Source organism: Manis pentadactyla, chromosome 14 (assembly GCF_030020395.1).
Source record: "Manis pentadactyla isolate mManPen7 chromosome 14, mManPen7.hap1, whole genome shotgun sequence".
In the NCBI taxonomy this organism is placed as follows: domain Eukaryota; kingdom Metazoa; phylum Chordata; class Mammalia; order Pholidota; family Manidae; genus Manis; species Manis pentadactyla.
In genome coordinates, this window is record NC_080032.1 from 5,745,786 (window position 1) to 5,762,711 (window position 16,926).

The 16,926-nt window shown below is 52.9% G+C and overlaps 1 protein-coding gene and 1 gene segment (V, D, J or C); both read right to left on the reverse strand.

Annotated features, from left to right (window-relative positions):
* The window catches only part of LOC130680826 (immunoglobulin lambda variable 1-40-like), a 209,277-nt gene that overhangs the window by 2,701 nt on the left and 189,650 nt on the right, over positions 1 to 16,926 (reverse strand).
* Positions 712 to 16,926, reverse strand: part of LOC130680825 (immunoglobulin lambda-1 light chain-like) — a 270,410-nt gene continuing 254,195 nt past the window's right edge. For all 4 annotated transcript variants that reach the window (XM_057492329.1, XM_057492327.1, XM_057492326.1 and 1 more), the window contains exons 3-4: positions 2,398 to 2,436; positions 712 to 1,164 (exon numbers count right to left, since the gene is read on the reverse strand). In XM_057492329.1, coding sequence (XP_057348312.1) covers positions 845 to 1,164; positions 2,398 to 2,436 — 359 coding nt within the window. In that variant the 3' untranslated portion in view covers positions 712 to 844. The remainder of the gene's footprint in view (positions 1,165 to 2,397; positions 2,437 to 16,926) is intronic.

The following is a 16,926-nucleotide window of genomic DNA, read 5'->3' on the forward strand; positions in this document are numbered from 1 at the left end:
ATTTGTGCTGGGTCAGTGGTGGCCTGCCTGTCAGGGGTGGGAGGCAGCAGAGGTGGCTCCTGTCCCCTGTGGGCCTTGACTACAGCTGTGCCCTCCAGGACGTGTGTGGGAGGGTGGTCCCCAGTAGGAGTGTGGGAGGGGATGACCCGGGTCTGGAAGCAGAGTGTCCTGTAGTGAGAGTGATGAGACTGGGGCTGAGGGAGGGGGCGCAGGGCAGCGTCCCTAGGGAGGCAGGAGCATGGAGGGCCCTCGGGATGGGGTGGGGTGCCATGCTGAGGGTATGGGGAATTCCTGAATGGGTCCGGAGACCAAGAGGGCATGGCCTGGAGTGCGGGGCCTTGACAGAGGGATAGTGGGACAAATGATCACACGGGAGTGAGCCTGTGAGCTGCCAGGTCCAGACCCATGTCCTGGAGGCCACGGGTAGCAAGGGGAGGGGGCCCGGGATGGTAGGGGGAACTTGGTCCCTGCAAGAATCACAAGCTCAGGGCAGGTGCAGGCGGTGCTATGTCCTGGCTCCTGCTGCCTGGATGCCCTGTTCTGGAATATTCTCTGCCCTCTGAGTGTGAGTGACACTCCCTCTCAGGGACACCTGAGGAGAGGATCCTTTCCCTGGCTTCCTTCCCACCAGCAACAGGTGTCTGTGCCCCCGAGGGTGTGGTTGAGTTCAGGACAGAAAATGTGTAAGCCAACAATGAGCAGAGAGCATGATTCCTGATTGACAAGGAGGACCCTTTATTGCGAGTTGATGAGGAGCAGGGACAGGGCTGGGGGGAGTGCGGGGGTAGGTAGACCCTCCCCGGAGGCCCGTGTATCCAGGCGCCCAGGGGCGGGGGCTCGGGGCCTAAGAGCACTCCCTGGGGGCCAGCGTCTTCTCCACGGTGCTCCCTTCGTGCGTGACCTGGCAGCTGACGCTGCTGTGAGACTTCCACGCGTCGGGGGAGAGCCTCAGGTAGCTGCTGGCCGCGTACTTGTTGTTGCTCTGTTTGGAGGGCTTGGTGGTCTCCACGCCCTGGGTGACGGGGGCGCCGTCTGCCTTCCAGGCCACTGTCATGGCGCCGGGGTAGAAGTCACTGATGAGACACACCACTGTGGCCTTGTTGGCGCTGAGCTCCTCGGAGGAGGGCGGGAAGAGGGTGACTGAGGGCGTGGCCTTGGGGTGACCTGCAGGGCGGGGCAGCGGCAGGAGGTCAGAGGTCTGCTGTCTGTGGTGGGAGGTCCTGACCTCACTGCTGATATGGGGCCGGGCTTCCCGTGGTCCACGGTCGGACCCCAGGTGCCCCTGCTGTCCTGAGTTCAGATCAGCGATGAACAGGGTGACTTACCTTTGCTGGGAGACTCTCATGGCAGACCCTAGGGAGCTGGTCCCCTCAGGCGCTCTGCAGGTTTGTGGGACCGCATAGGCCACCATTCCTTGACTGTCTCCCCGGTGCTGGCGGGCATGGGCCCTGGGACTTCACGTCTGTGTGAGTCCGTCTGTCTTGGGGCATCTCTCTCCCCTGCATCTGCACCCAGCCACTGTGCCCAGCATTTGCCCAGGTGGTGGGTGTGTCCTGGTCTCAGGCTCTCCTAGTTGTGGGGGTAGGTTTCCTTCCCTAGCCCCATGAGGGCATTCTTGCATCCCTTGTCCACCTTCCAATTAAGACCCTAGGACTGTATCCCAGGGAGGCCAGTGGAAGGAGGGGTCCGGAGCAGGCCATGCTCCCTCCCGCGGCTGGGCTGGGGCTGTTCGCAGGCTGTCCCCCTATCCTGGGATGTTAGCCTGGGGACTGTGTCTGACCTTGGACATGTGTCCACCTGGCAGGGCCTCTTCCTGTCACCTGGCCCTACAGGAAGACTCCTGGCCTGGGCACCTGCTCAGGGGTCTGTCCCACAGAGGTGGCATGTGGAGGACGGACCCTTGGGGGCTACATGTGCTGACACCTGCCCTGTCTTGGGTGTCCTGATGTCCTAGAGGAGGAGCAGAGACCCTGCACCCTGGGTCACCTTCCCATAGGAAACTCTCCCTCCCTCCTTGCCCCCCACACATTGCGTCTTCCTCCCATCTCCCTAAGTTCCACAATGGGATTCCTTGATGAGCCCTGACTGGTCCCCACCTAGAACCCAGAGGCGCCCCAATGCACAAGTGACACTCCCGGTACAGTGCAGCTGCTCCCAGCTCCCTTCCTGCCTCCCATGCCCCCAGTGCCCCAGCCTTAGCCCCCTGCCCTAATACCCCAGTGCCCGAGAGCCTGTTAAAATTGAGCAGGGTGAAGGCATTGATGAGTAACCGTGGGAGGTGAAGTTTCTATGCCTCAGAAGGGTTCAGACCCCAGGCCAGATAAGGACAGAAAGAGGGGAAAAGTCATCCGAAATAGAAATCTGTATGCTACGGAGGATGGCAAAGGGGAGACTCACCAAGGATAGTCAATCGGGTCCCACTTCCAAAAAAGTGCACTGTTGCACAGTCTTGAACAAAAACCCTCCTGTCACGCCTCCCGCCCACCAACCCTCAACCTGCCAGGCCCCCTGCAGCTGCCTGGGAGGCCCAAAGTCCAGCCTCCTAGTCACTGGTGCTGGTATGGCAGTTTAGATGATCAGAAGTTGGCCTTGTGGACCTGAATTCTGTTCCACAGAAGTTTGGTATTCTGTCCATTCTTGGGCATGAGATGGGGTGGGATCAGATGACTGGGTTTCACATCACAACCCCACCCAGTTCTGTCCTTTTCAGTGTGCATACGCCTTTCTCCATCTAGGTTGGGATGTCAGGAGGAGGGGATGGGTGACAGCGAAGTTGAGACCCCTTTGCAGACTTGGTACTGGCTGTGCAGACCTGGATGCACCACACAGCGAGCTGAGGGGGCCGTGGACGTTTTGGGAGGGAATGGGAAGTGTGGCGGGGCAGCAATGGAGTTCTGAACCAGCATCCAGAGCCTCTGCAGGGCCCTGGGACGGGGCCTCCCTCCTTGGCTGGGCCTTCCTGAAGGTGCCAGGAGCAGCTGGTGCGTAGACCCCGTGCTGAGCCTGGCGGGGGAGCACCTGCCTTCCTGCCCCTCCAGGAGGGCTGAACTAGAGCTGTATGGCCCAGGCGGACCCCTCTAGGCGGGGAGGAGGCCACTGTCCTTGCTAATTTCCTCCCTGAGCCCTAAGCGTGGGAGTGCGTGCTGTCCCCTGACACTCCTGATTACACGTGTGTCATGTGCATGAGCGTCACAGGCAGAGGGGGATTCCACAAGCAGGGATAGTAAGTGCACACCTGTCCTGTCCTACAGCTTCATGTCGTGAGGGGGCCCTGGTGTGCACCTGGTCCTGGACTGTCACCTGCAGAGCTCACGCATGTGACACCCACAAGAGTGGGTGTGGCATTCTTCTCTATCGGGCACAGCCCTGTTGCTCGGGCAGCGCACAGCCTGGGGATGTCAGGGATGCCCTTTCCTTGCTCATGCCCCAAGCTGGGTCCCCACCGAAGCACCTTCTACCCCACTTCTACTTGAGTCTCCAGAGAGGTGCCACCGTGGCCGGGCTTGTAAATGTGTGTTTTGTCAGCATATCGGTGTACATATGTCTTCATGTCAGTGTGTGTGTGCGTGCATGCATGCTCCTAAGATGATGATCAGCCCACAGAGTCGTCAATGGCACATTCCCAGTATCTCTCCTTTGATTGAGGACGCTGGTGGTCAGGCAGGTCCCCCAAAAGTAGTGGTCATTAGGCATTTGTGCTGGGTCAGTGGTGGCCTGCCTGTCAGGGGTGGGAGGCAGCAGAGGTGGCTCCTGTCCCCTGTGGGCCTTGACTACAGCTGTGCCCTCCAGGACGTGTGTGGGAGGGTGGTCCCCAGTAGGAGTGTGGGAGGGGGTGACTCGGGTCTGGGAGCGGAGTGTCCTGTAATGAGAGTGATGGGACTGGGGCTGTGGGAGGGGACGCGGGGCAGTGTCCCTAGGGAGGCAGGAGCATGGAGGGCCCTCAGGATGGGGCAGGGTGCCAGGCTGAGGGGCTGGGGAATTTCTGAATGGGTCAGGAGGCCAAGAGGGCATGGCGTGGAGTGTGGGGCCTTAGAGGGACGGATAGTGGGACCAGTGATCACATGGGAGTGATCCTGTGAGCTGCCGGGATGCTGGGATGGACTTGGTCCCTGCGAGAATCACAAGTTCAGGGCGGGTGCAGGCGGTCGTATGTCCTGGGTCCTGCTGCCTGGATGCCCTGTTCTGGAATATTCTCTGCCCTTCTGGGTGTGAGTGACACTCCCTCTCAGGGACACCTGAGGAGAGGATCCTTTCCCTGGCTTCCTTCCCACCAGCAACAGGTGTCTGTGCCCCCGAGGGTGTGGTTGAGTTCAGGACAGAAAATGTATTAAGGCAACAATGAGCAGAGAGCATGATTCCTGATTGACAAGGAGGACCCTTTATTGCGAGTTGATGAGGAGCAGGGACAGGGCTGGGGGTAGTGCGGGGGTAGGGAGACCCTCCCCGGAGGCCCGTGTATCCAGGCGCCCAGGGGCAGGGGCTCGGGGCCTAAGAGCACTCCCTGGGGGCCAGCGTCTTCTCCACGGTGCTCCCTTCGTGCGTGACCTGGCAGCTGACGCTGCTGTGAGACTTCCACGCGTCGGGGGAGAGCCTCAGGTAGCTGCTGGCCGCGTACTTGTTGTTGCTCTGTTTGGAGGGCTTGGTGGTCTCCACGCCCTGGGTGACGGGGGCGCCGTCTGCCTTCCAGGCCACCGTCACGGCGCCGGGGTAGAAGTCACTGATGAGACACACCACTGTGGCCTTGTTGGCGCTGAGCTCCTCGGAGGAGGGCGGGAAGAGGGTGACCGAGGGCGCGGCCTTGGGCTGACCTGTGTGCGCAGAGAAGGGGGTGTGAGTTTTCGGGGAGTCAGGGATGTTGGGGTTCCTCTCTGACTGTCCCTCTGGTGGCTGTGCCTGTTCACCTGACACCTTCCCTTCCACCCCAGCTCTTGGAGCGTAGACAGTCCCCCGCCCTCCCCGAGGCCCTGCAGTGCCCTCTCCCCCGTGACGGGCCCCGCCCAGCCTCTGCAGCCTCCATCTCCCCGGGGGTGCCCAGGGCCGCCTGTCTTCCTCCTCTCGGTCTCTCGCGCTGGAGTCTGGGGTCTGGCCCTGCCCTCCAGCCCTCGGCGCAGCCTCAGGCCCTGTGTCACTCTGTCCTTCTGGCCCCCTGGGGGGCTTCCCCTGTTAACTGGGGTCTCCTCTCCAGGATGGTCCTGATAGCGTGTGGGGGCCCCAGTCCTGAGCCTGGCATACAGTGGGGCCTGGAGCCCCCTCTCCCCCTTTGGCACAGGCTCTGTCCCTGCCTGGCCTCCACTGTCCCCTCAAGGACAGGTTCCCAGGCCAAAGTTCCCGGGCCCCTCCCAGGCTCTGCCCGCCTCTCCGGCCCCTGCCCTGCCTGCAGGACCTTTGCCCTCGGCTGTCTCCTGGGGCTGCTCACGGTTGACGGCCTCCCCCATACGTCCAGTGGAAGTGCTGATTTCCTGGAGTGGCCGTGTAGCTCTGAGACCCCCGGTCACTCCCCCTTCCTCATCTCCTTCCTGAGTCTAAGTCACTCTTTGAGGATGGCAGGAGGTTGACCCTTGGACAGGTGAGATACCTGGACCCCAGGGGCTAAGAGGCTGCAGTGACAGAGGACTCAGCCCCCAGGAACGTGCTCCTTTGAGACTACTGTCCTGAGAGGGCCAGGTCCCCGCCCCCTCCCCCATCTTACCAGTGTTTCTGTGTTGCCAGATACTCCCAGCCCAGCGGAAGTTATAAGAGCTTCCACCTAGAGTGAGCTAACCTCCTGTCTCCACCCTCCATGGGCCTCCCTTTAGGGTGCTCCTCTGTGTCCCGGAGGCTGGAGTCACAACCCCAGCCCTGTCCCTAGCCTCCCGTGTGGCCCTCCCAGCCTGGATCCTGAGGACCCAGGAACTCTGTAAGGCCACCCACTGCCCCTCATCAGAGCCAGCCTCTTGCCCCCTGGGGGGTCTGCCCTAGAAGAGGCGAAGGAACCCTGTTCCTGGGCCAAAGCCCCCAGGCCAGGGCCCTGGGACCCAGCTGTGCCCAACTGTTGGGCCCTGAAGGTGGTGCTCCTGCCACTGGGTCACTGAAGACCAAACTTCCTAGCCCAGATCCCACGGAGAAAGGAGGGAGTTGGTCTTCAGGCTGGGAGGCCAGAAGTTGGCAGCCCCCAGAGAGAGAAAAATGACTTTCCAGAGACAGCAGAGGGGTGGCAGGTTGGGAAGGTGGTGAGAGCCACTTACCTAGGACGGTGATTCGGGTCCCAGCTCCAAAAAGAAATCACGGTGACTGAGGCTCGGACCAAAACCTGTGGGCCAGCAGCTGGGGCCGGCCCCCGAGGGGCTGGGCCAGAGTAGGAACTTGAAGGGCTTGATGGCAAGGGGTTGCAGTGGGCGGGGCTGGGTCTTGGGGCTGGGCAGGTGGGCAGCCAGCTCCCCAGAGGCCAGGGCACACCTGGGTAGGCCCACAGCCCAGAGGTGTCCCCCTGCCCAGACCCATTCCAAGGCGGGCGCCGCCTGTGACCTTGGAGTTACCCAGTGTGTGTCCCTGGGTCACTGTCTTTCTGTTCATCGATCCATCCCTCTCTATCCATCTATCCATCCATCATCCATCCATCACCTATTCATCAGTCCATAACCCATCCATCTCTGCCATCTCTTCTTGGCACCTGCACTGCCCACTCTCCCCTCCTGTGGCTTCCCTTTCTCCCTGGCCCCTGCATGGCCACTGCCACCCCAAATACCAGTCTTCCTGTACTGCCCCAGTCTCTCTGCCTCTGACACATGTGGTACATTTCAGTGACTGTCCTGCGGTCTTGCATCCCTACGTCCAGTCCTGATCTTTCTTTTTGGCTCTGGATTAATGCGTATTCTGCCTCCTGAACCTGTCTCTGCTTGAATTTCCTACAGGCACCTCAAACTCAACAGGCTCCAGCTAAACCCCGCACATTTCCCTGCAAACTTGCTCCCCTGCATTGTCCTCCCTTCAGCAGATTTCTCTCCGGGCCAGGGGCCTGGAGCCATCCCAGAATGCTTTCCCGTCACTGAATCACCCTCTGTGTTCCAGATGCCCGACCATAACACAAAAACACCATTAAAACACTCAGAAACAAAAAGAAACACCCAAGTCAGACTCTAAGAGTTTCTGATTGCAAGAATCCTCAGGCTTTGCCAAGTCTGATTTTATCTCAGTAAAGTTTATCTAAATTGGAAGATAACCCACTGTGTCGGAGCCAGCATCTACCACCTCAGTAATAGGACCATTTGGTCCTGGTTGAATTGAAAATGTGCACATAAGAGTTTTGAAACAAAATTTGATATAATAGTGATACAAATTCAACCCTTGTTTCTGATTTAAAGAAAGCAACCCTGCAGCCTTTTATTAATTTATCTAAGGAAACTTCCTCACCTAGATAAAGAGTATCTCCCAAAAAGGAAAATAACCTTTATATTTAAAGGCAAAACCTTCTTAAAGGCCAGGTTGCCTTTAAGAAGGCAACTCTCTCTTTTATTATTCAACATATTCTGCAGATTCAAACCAATGCAATGAGATGAGGGGGGGAAATGAGGCATAAATAGTAGGAAAAATGAGAGGACACTGTTCTTTGCAGATCATGTGCTAGTCTATGTCAAAAAGCCCCAACACAATCCCCGAAGAACTGTTAGAACTAACACAAGAGTCCAATAAAAGAAGACAAGAGCGACATGGACAGATCAGTAGCTTTCCCTTCTCCACAAGCAGTAACCCCTTAGGAAGTGAAATTGGGGGAAAATACCCAATCACAATGAAAATTATATTAAAAACCTTAGGAATAAACACAAAATGTATAAGATTTACATGAATAAAATTTAAAACAAATTGACTTGATAGACATAATGAGAGTGTGAGTGAATGGGAAGCATCTGATGTTCCTATATGAAACTTCCGAGCACAGTAAAGATGTCGATTCTCCTCAAAAGACTCCATGTATTCCACAAAATTAGAAACAAAACACTAAAAGAATGGTTTTTCAAAAATGAGTGAACTGATTCTAAAGCCCCATAGTAAGAATCATGATGGAGAATAGACACAGATATTTTGAAAAAGAATAATAATGATGGGTTCTTTCCCTACCAGGTACCAAAACATACTGTAAAGCTACAGTAATTAAAATAGTGGAATAGATGCATGAATGAACAAAATCAATAGAATAACAGGGAGAATGTGATAAGTCAATAATTTAGTGTTTGATAACAATTGCATTTATATTCAACAAATATGCAACGACTGACGTTTCATTTGGAAAACAAAGAAGGTGATATTCTTACCTATACAAAAATAAACTGCAGGTGAAGTAAAAACAAACACCAAAACATGCAAGTGGTGGAAGAGAATACAAAAAAGATCTCATCTTATTAAAGTACGGCACAGATCACAGAAACCGTAAATAAAAAGTTAAACCAATCTGATGCATAAAAATTAAAAACAGCTTTATGGTAAGGGAACCCATAAACAAAAGGGATAAAACAGACCAGGGAAAAATATTTACAACATGTATATTTAACAAGGGGCTAATATCACAAGTATATGAAGAAGTTCTATAAGAAATTCCTGTAAGAAAATACAACCAACCAAATGGAAAATGGGTGAAATTATGATGGGTAAATTCATAGAAGAAATAAACCAGTCAATAAAAATATGGAAGGAAAACAAGTTTCATCAACGGTCTAATAAACAACAAACATACTTTCATTTTTTCCAGTCAGATTGGCAAAATAAAAAACTATCAATAATATACCATTATTGGCTGGGATATAGAGGAAAGGGCACTGTCATTCACTATCGTGAATTTAAGTTGGAACACCTTTTGGGTGGACAGTTAGGCATTGCCTATAAAAATGTCAAAAGCTTGGTTTCTCTGATTCAGCAATTCCACTTTTAGGCATCTCTTCTGTGGGAATACAGAAGTGCACCTTATACATGCACACACAACACACATACACATATAGACATTTCATTTGTAGCAGCATTCATAATTTATATTTTCAAATGGAAACAACCTAAATGTCCATTAATAGGGGAATGATGAAATACATTCTGGTTCATCCAAACTTTGAGTGTTATAAAAATATGGAAGATCTGAGATAGAAAATGTCAAAAACAAGTTTATTTACAAAGCTAGTTGCAGGGTAATATGCAGAGTATGATGCCATTTTTGAAAAATAAAATCCCAACACCAACCCTGTGTATGTGTGTGTGTGTGTGTGTGTGTGTTTTCAGGGACATACACACGGAAGGGCTGGGACGTGTGTAGACCAACCTGACAGTGGCTGTCTTGGAGAATGGGTTTTGGTAATATGAAACACGTGATTATTACTTTATATATTTTGGTGCTTAACTATTTAACAAGTGCATGCTACTCTTGCATTTAAAATTATTTTAGAAGATAAAAATGAAATATGTTTTCTTGTGAACATTGTCATAACTATGGAAAAAATGAAAGAAAAATTTTAATTAGGTGACATCCCATCAGCCAGAAACACACCATCTGGCATCTTTCTGTATTTTCTGACAGGCTTTCAAAAATGCACACATACTTCAAAAACCCAATTTCAGAAATGTAATTTTGGTGATTTATGGAGGATGGATGGTCTATACTCTATTTAATCACACCCTCATACCCTTTCTGTTGGATATTTAGGTTACTTCCAGTTATCACTCATCATTAATCATGTTGAGCTAAACTTCTGGCTACATCTTTGATTATTTCTCCCTCTTGGTATGAATTCCTAGAAGTGGAATCACACAATTTAGATAAATATGCTTTCTTGTAGGACATGCTGCTTATTGCTAAAATGGTTGTACGTTTTAGACTTCTATAGACAGTCCATGAGGGTGCCTGCCTATTCCTCCTCGGCCAACCTTCTGGTACCCTCACTGTAAATTCTCTTGACAATTTCACAGGATACCTTGGTGCCTGGTCCCCGCATGGACTGGCACCTCCTCCCCAATCTCACAGTGCAGGTGTTGACCCGCTGCCCCTTCTCCAAAAATCTGGATTCCAAAAGTCTGAAGCCATTTTTCCAAAACATGAATCTGATTCTTGAGAGTCCCCTACTTAAGCACCACCAGGACTCCAGGATAAAGGGTGGGTGCGCAAGACCCTTAAGGTCAGTGTCCCCTTCCAGATGTGCCCTACCGTGTCTGTGCACCTCAGTCTCCTCCCTGCCATGTGCCTCCCTTTGCCTGGAGCCCCCCCATCACCAGTGAGTGCCTCTCCATCTTTAAGACCAGCTTGGGCACCCCCCCACTCCTTCCACCTTACTACACCTGAAATGTTCCATGGGTCTGTCCCCACGCCTGGACATGCTGAACAGGCCCACCCTCTGTGCGGCCAGTCAGGGGACTTCCTTGTGGGAGACCAGCACCTTGCAGACCACCCCTTCTCTTTGACCATTCTGTTTAAACACAGGACATGCCCGTGAGCTCACAGCATTCAGTCCTGGAGCTTCTTATAGTTCTGGGACTGTGCCCATGTACTGTGTGAACTTGGGCATATTACTTTACCTCTCTGGGCCTCTATCGCAGGCTGTAAGATTGGGAGGACCACGGGACCTGCTTTGTGGGGGCGCTGAGAGGGAGGTTGTGTCCCTGAAACAATTAGTGCCTGCTGGGTATGTCCTGCCCCTGCCTCCACATACCTGCCCCATTCAGAGGCAGAATCCTGTGGGGCAAAATGTAAGGGTTGCCAAAACACTCAGTCACCAACAGTAACATTTCAGTAACAACACTCGCAGGTAAAAACCAAGGCAAACAAATCCACAGAGGACAAATGCCAACCCTAGGGGCGGCCCCCGCCTGCCTGGGCCTGTCGTCTCCGGCCGAGCCTTCCCTCTCACCCTCGCCCCTTGCCTCCTCTGCATCTGATGCCCACTCCTGCCTCCTGCCCCAGGGAGCTCCGCATCCTCCCCCATGACCCGTTCTGTTCTTACCTGTATCATAGGCTTCGAAAGCTGGATGGGCTGCTGCTCCCTGCAGGGCCAGGTCCCCGTAGTGATGCCACCAGGGGCAGCAGGCCATGGGTGCCCACAGCCAGGCTCAGCAGCAGTCCACCTGGCCCGGCCCCAGCCTCATCTGCCCTCAGTGTCAAAGGCACCTCCAGCCTGACTTCGGTGGGCTCCCTGGGTGGGGATTGGCCAGCACTCCCTATTCACATTGCTGGCAGTGGCTGTCCCAGGGCCCCCTGGCCAGTGTGGCCCTGTCCTCTGCCTGGGCCATCTCGGGTCCCTGCCCCCAGTGCCCAGCCCCTCCCAAGCTCTGTGGCTGTTACTCCCGGGGATGTCCCTGACAGTGGCATCTGCCAGCTGTTCTGCTGTGGTCGGGAGCTGCCCATCTGGCCCTGCCCCTGCCCCTCCCCTTGGAGCCCTGAGTGGGGCATATTTAACCTGCCCTCCTTTCCTGTTCTTTGAGGTTGCCCGCCTGGGGAGCAATTCCCTGGGGCCTGGAGGGGCTGTGGGGGTGGCCAAGTGCCCAGTGGACAGGAGTGATGAGGCCTGAGATCTTTGGGCTGGTGCTTCTCTTCTGACCTGTCCCCCAAGCTAGGCCCCTGCACGCTGTACTTCTGCTGGCCAAGATGGCCCTTTCTTAGCTGATTTGGTCAAGCCAGGCTGGTCCCCCACCCCAGTCATCCGCTCACATGACTTCTCAGCCAGGCCAGGGCCCACAGGGGTGATTCTATCCTTCACTTAAGAGGTAACTTCAAGTTCGTGCACGTTGAAACCATCTACACCTATGTCCCCTCTGGGCCTCAGTTTCCTTATCCCTAAAATGAAGGCCGTTCCTCTGCAGCAGGGAGGCCGTGGCTTTGAATGGGATCGTGTATCTGCTAAGCGCATGCACGGAGCAGGTACCGAACAAAGTCTACTCCCTTACACTTCCCCTGACTTTGGGCTTCAGAACAAGTCTTGGTGTGTCCGTAGGGTGCGGGTCCTTATTTTACAGATGAGAAAACTGAGGCCCAGAGAAGGTGAGTACTGGGTCCATGGTCATTCTGGGAGAGGGGTGCAGGGTGAGCTAGAATCTAGCAGTGAGCACTGAATGGTAATGGGGTACAGCACCCTAACAGATGCCATGCAGGGTACAGGCCCCCCACCCCATCCAGCCCAGCTTCTCCCCATTATGCTGCTTGACCCACTCCTGCCTCTGACCTTGGGTTCTTTGGGGGCTGAGGCAGGGCCCACCCTGGGGGTCCAGGCTGAAGCTGCTTCCTCCCAGCACCCCGGTGTGGGTGTGCCCAGGGCCCAGAAGCTGTGGTTCCCCTAGGGGTAGCCCCAGGTCTCAGGGAGAAGAAGGGGCTGTCCCTATATTCAGTAACCCCAGCTGCCCTCTCTCCCCAACCCTTGAGCCTGCCACGGCCTGTGGGCAGACGCCGCCACAGACCACACCCTTGGTCGGAAATCTGGGTCTGGCTGAGACCTGGGGGCCTTTGGGGGCTGGGCTGGGCCTTCCCTGCAGGTGCAGCTGCAGCTCTGACCCTCCCACACCTGCCTGCTCCCACCCCTGCCCCCAGACTGAGCTGTGCCGAAGGGGGCATCCAGCAGGCCAGCTTCTGGGTCCAGCTGTCCCACTTGGTGGAGCCCCTGCTCAGGGTCCCTGGCTCCCCTGGGCCCTGCCTCCAGCCTCTCCTGGAGCGGAGGGGCGTGTTCCCAGCCAGTCACTCCTGCCTGGCTCCATGTCAGTGGGGCGCCCTCACCTCTGCCTCCTGCTGGCCAGTCCTCTGCCCACTCTCGTCCCACAGGCCCCAAAGATCCTGCCTGCAGTCACCGTGGACTCCTCTGTCCCTGGCTCAGGTCTCCCAGTTTGCTGCTCTCCCCTTCACCACTCCCTCAAGCTGCCTGGTGCTTGCCATCTTATCTTGAGCATCTCACTGTTATGCCTGGGGGACCTGAGGCCAAGGGTGATGAAGTAGGGGCTATGACAGAAGTTCTGGAATCTCTCAGAGTCCTTAGAGTAGGGTCTGGCCCTGTGGCTCCTGATCCCCCTATAAGGGGTCCCCAGGAATTTTGATGTCACTGGCTCCCCTGGTGATCCTGGGGGTGCAGGGAACCCCCCTTCCCCCAGCTTTCCTCTAGCAAATGGGGAAAGAATTCTGCTGCTTCTGTAGATGTCACAGACTCACCAACCTGGTGGGGATCTTTCAGCTCCTTTTGATGATGAAATGAGGCTCACAGAGGGGGTTTCCTTCCTAAGTCACACAGCAACTGGTGCAAAGACTGTGTCCTGGGGCTTACTCGCACATGCAGGATTCCTAGGCCTGGGAGGACCAGCCTTTCTGGTCATGGGGTGGGGGCCAGCCTGGAACTGGAGGGTGGGGCTTTGGAAGTTCAGGGCTTTAACCCCTAATTCTCTCACTTCAGTTGCCTGGAGTGTAGCCAGCAGGGGAGAGTCCAGCAGGCAGCAGAGAACAGCAACAGAGGGAGGCTAGCCCTAGAAAAGGCTGGAGCTGGGAAGCAGGAGGTGGGACATGGCGGGGAGAGCCCAGCGATAGGGGCAGGAAGGGGATCCAGGGCCAGGGTTCCGGTTCTTCATCTGGCCTGGAACCCACCTCTCCCTGGGAACCGGCACCTTGGGGGAGGCAACTGAGGTGAGTCACACCCGTGTAGGGAGGGATCCTGACTTGACATGTTCTGGTCTTTTAGTCATCATGGGATGCTTTTGCATTAATTTTGCTTTAAAAAAATATTGCATTAAATATTATTTATCTTGATTACTGAGATTTTGGGTGCTCCCTTAAATTTTGCAAGCAATGAGAATGTCTTACTCACCCTACTCTAGTCCTGATGTGTCTGGAACTCGCGAAACCTGTTACCTCCAGCAAGGGGAAGGGGTTTGGGGGCACTGGAGTGGGCAAAGCCAGCACTCTGCAGTTTCTGCCCCACCTGACCAAGTGGGTTTATATTTGTAGAGCAGAATCCTGTTTTTCGGATCCTCTATGAAGTCTTGGATTGACACCTGGGAGAGATCCACTCCCATCATTAGGAGACCATGTGTGGCAGCTGGTGGTTTTGTAGCAGCCACAGATCCTTTAACTGGGCTGTCCCACCAGCAACAATCAGCATGGCTGGTCCTGACCCCAAAGTGTAGTCTCCTCAGTGCAATCATAAGAAGTGCTCCAAATTGATAGCTACCAAAACTAATATGATTTACATTCGATTCTTATTTCATTATTCCTAAAAGCCCTCACATTTATTTATGTATAACTATTGTCTTGCCAATGGGTCTCAGCCCCGGACAAGTTCGCTATGGATTCAATGTGACCAAAGAAAATGACAGCAAAATGTTCTTGGGGTGAAAGGGTTATACCCAACTTTATTTCCAGGTGGCAGGTCAGTCACTAAAATCTTGTTCACTCAGAGCGAGTCTGTATGCAGCAAGCCGGTCTCTGCCTCTGGGCCTCTCTGTCCGCACAGCCGTCCTCTGGGCCTCTCTGCACAGTCGTCCTCTGGGCCTCTATCCTTGGTGCTGCCACCACCACTCTAGCCTCTGCTCTGCTCACCTGCAGCCTTGCAACCCTGCCACCATGTCGCACCCAGAGTACTGGGTGGAGCTCTTTTTATAGAGTCAACAGCCATGTATTGCCCACAGGTGTGTGGTGAGCTAGTCAACCAGGGCCAGGTGAGAATCCTGGCCACAGAAACTCTCATTTTATCCACACAATACATGGTAAAGCATAGTAGCTATTGCATTTTATGTTGCAAATTAATGACAGCCTCGTGACTTACCTTGTTTTTAAAAAGTTATTATAAAATAGATACACAGTCATATAAGATCTATCACTTTAATGTTTGACCACTTCTGATGACCTCACCAGACATCCTTTAACTTTCAACAACTTCATGATATTCCTCAAAATGCCCATCAACATGTTTGTTTGTATTGACAAATTGTAGACAGTTTCTAACAGAAGTACATCTGAATAGTACATCTGACAGTGCAGACTGGCTCTGCCAATCAGATTACACCATGGGACTTTTCCATGGGTTGAATGATTCAAATCAACAGCCCCAAATTTTGGAGATAAAATATAATTAAAATGCATGAGAAGATGAAAGGCTTTTTCTCAAAAGCTACTGTATTGGCAAAGATGCAGTATGATTACAGATATTTTAATTTTTTCCAATTAAAAAAATATCTTACGCAGGGTCTTCTTGGTGTGGGAGTAACAGATTTAACTAGTATATTCTGGTCAAGTCTTCTTGGTGCAGAGCCCAGGGATTGAGACAGTGGGTGGCAGATGGCTGGGGACCCCTCTGGGATGGAGCCAACTTGCCCCTGGCAGGAGCGTGGCCCCAGGCGGTTTTCCTCCTCAAGGGAGCTGGCAGATGCGGCCTGGGCTGTCTGCAGCAGCTCTCCCAGCAGACGGCAACAAACCCCTCATTCCAAAAGGGGTCCAGAGGGCAGCACGCTGCCGCCACATGAACCCTGGGGAAGCTAGGTAGTTTGCAGTCCTTTGCTTTCAACAAAATTTAAGGAGTATGAAATAGAGCCACCAGCTGAAAGATCATTAAGAAAATTAATTTTTGAGTCAACCACTAAAGATTTTTGTCATTAAACTAGGAAGGAGTTCAGATCAGTGGATGACACTGTATTATAAAACTTTCGTTTATGAGACTACATTTCTTATAAAAATGAAAGCCAGAGCACAGTGATGCTTCACTTCCAGCGGAGGGTCACATGAACTGATGGATCTATGCATCAACATGATTTAGTAATCACGTATGAAAATTTTAATGCTCATGTTTTAATCAAATATGCTGTGAATAATTATGACATGAAGGGCAATCATTTAGCACTTAAAATCACAGGATATGAAACAAATATTAAAATGTACATTTTTATGACAGGAAAATAAATAAGAGACTTCCAGGTATAATCACAGAGGAGCAGATCACATTCAGTAAGGAGTATGGAATGGAAACAAAGGTCAAGGAGAAGAAAGAAGATGAAAAGTTTCCAAATGTTAGAGGAGAATGTTATAAAAGTGTGGGAATAAAATCATGATGATATTGGCTTCCATTCAATGTATGTAAAAGCACGATGTGAATGTTTTATAAACCTCTGATAAAAACTTTAGGAGTCACCTCTCAAAGGAGCAGGAACTGTGGTGAGCCCCCAACCATTTAGAGGGTAGATGGGTGGTGGTGTTGGAGACCCAGTTGCAGCCCCTGCCCCCCCTTACAAAGAGAACACTAGGAGTCCATTCTCTTCGTAAAGGTCTCAGTGAAGGATGCTCCTAGAGGAGCACAGACCACTGCTGCGGGGTGGGGGCCTGGACACTTGCCTTCTGGTGTTCAAATCCTCTTACCACTCCTGAGAGTGAAGAGCTAAGCCTGGAGAAGGGACAAGGCTATCCCAGGGCTACCTAGTAGAGGGACCTCTGGGTGTTGACAGCAGTCTCCTTAACTCACAATACACCCCCACCCATTTCTCAGCAAGTGAACAGAGGCCCCGAGAGGACAGAGAACCTGCTCAAGCATTCAGTGATTTCTAGTATAAGCAATGCTATGCCATGTAGGTCATACAAACTGTGGTGCTGGCGTACAAAGCAAATCCATCTTCCTACTGCATCCTGCACCCTTCAGGGTTCCCTGCCCCCATTAGGAATTCTCTGGAACAAGGGGAAACAGGGCAAAGTTGAATAGTTTCAGTTTTTAATTTTAGTAGTTTTTTTAAACCTCATTAAGGACCTATTAAAACTATCAATTTCAAACAAAACAAATAGGCTCATAAACACAGAGGACAGACTGGTGGGCGCCATTGCCGGGGGGAGAGGTGGGTGAGACAGGTGAAGAGGACAAAGAGGTGCAAGCATCCAGTTATATAATAAGCCAGTCACGGGGATGCAAGTGCAGCATAGGGGATGTAGTGAATCACACCGTAATAACTGTTCGGGGACGGATGGTAACG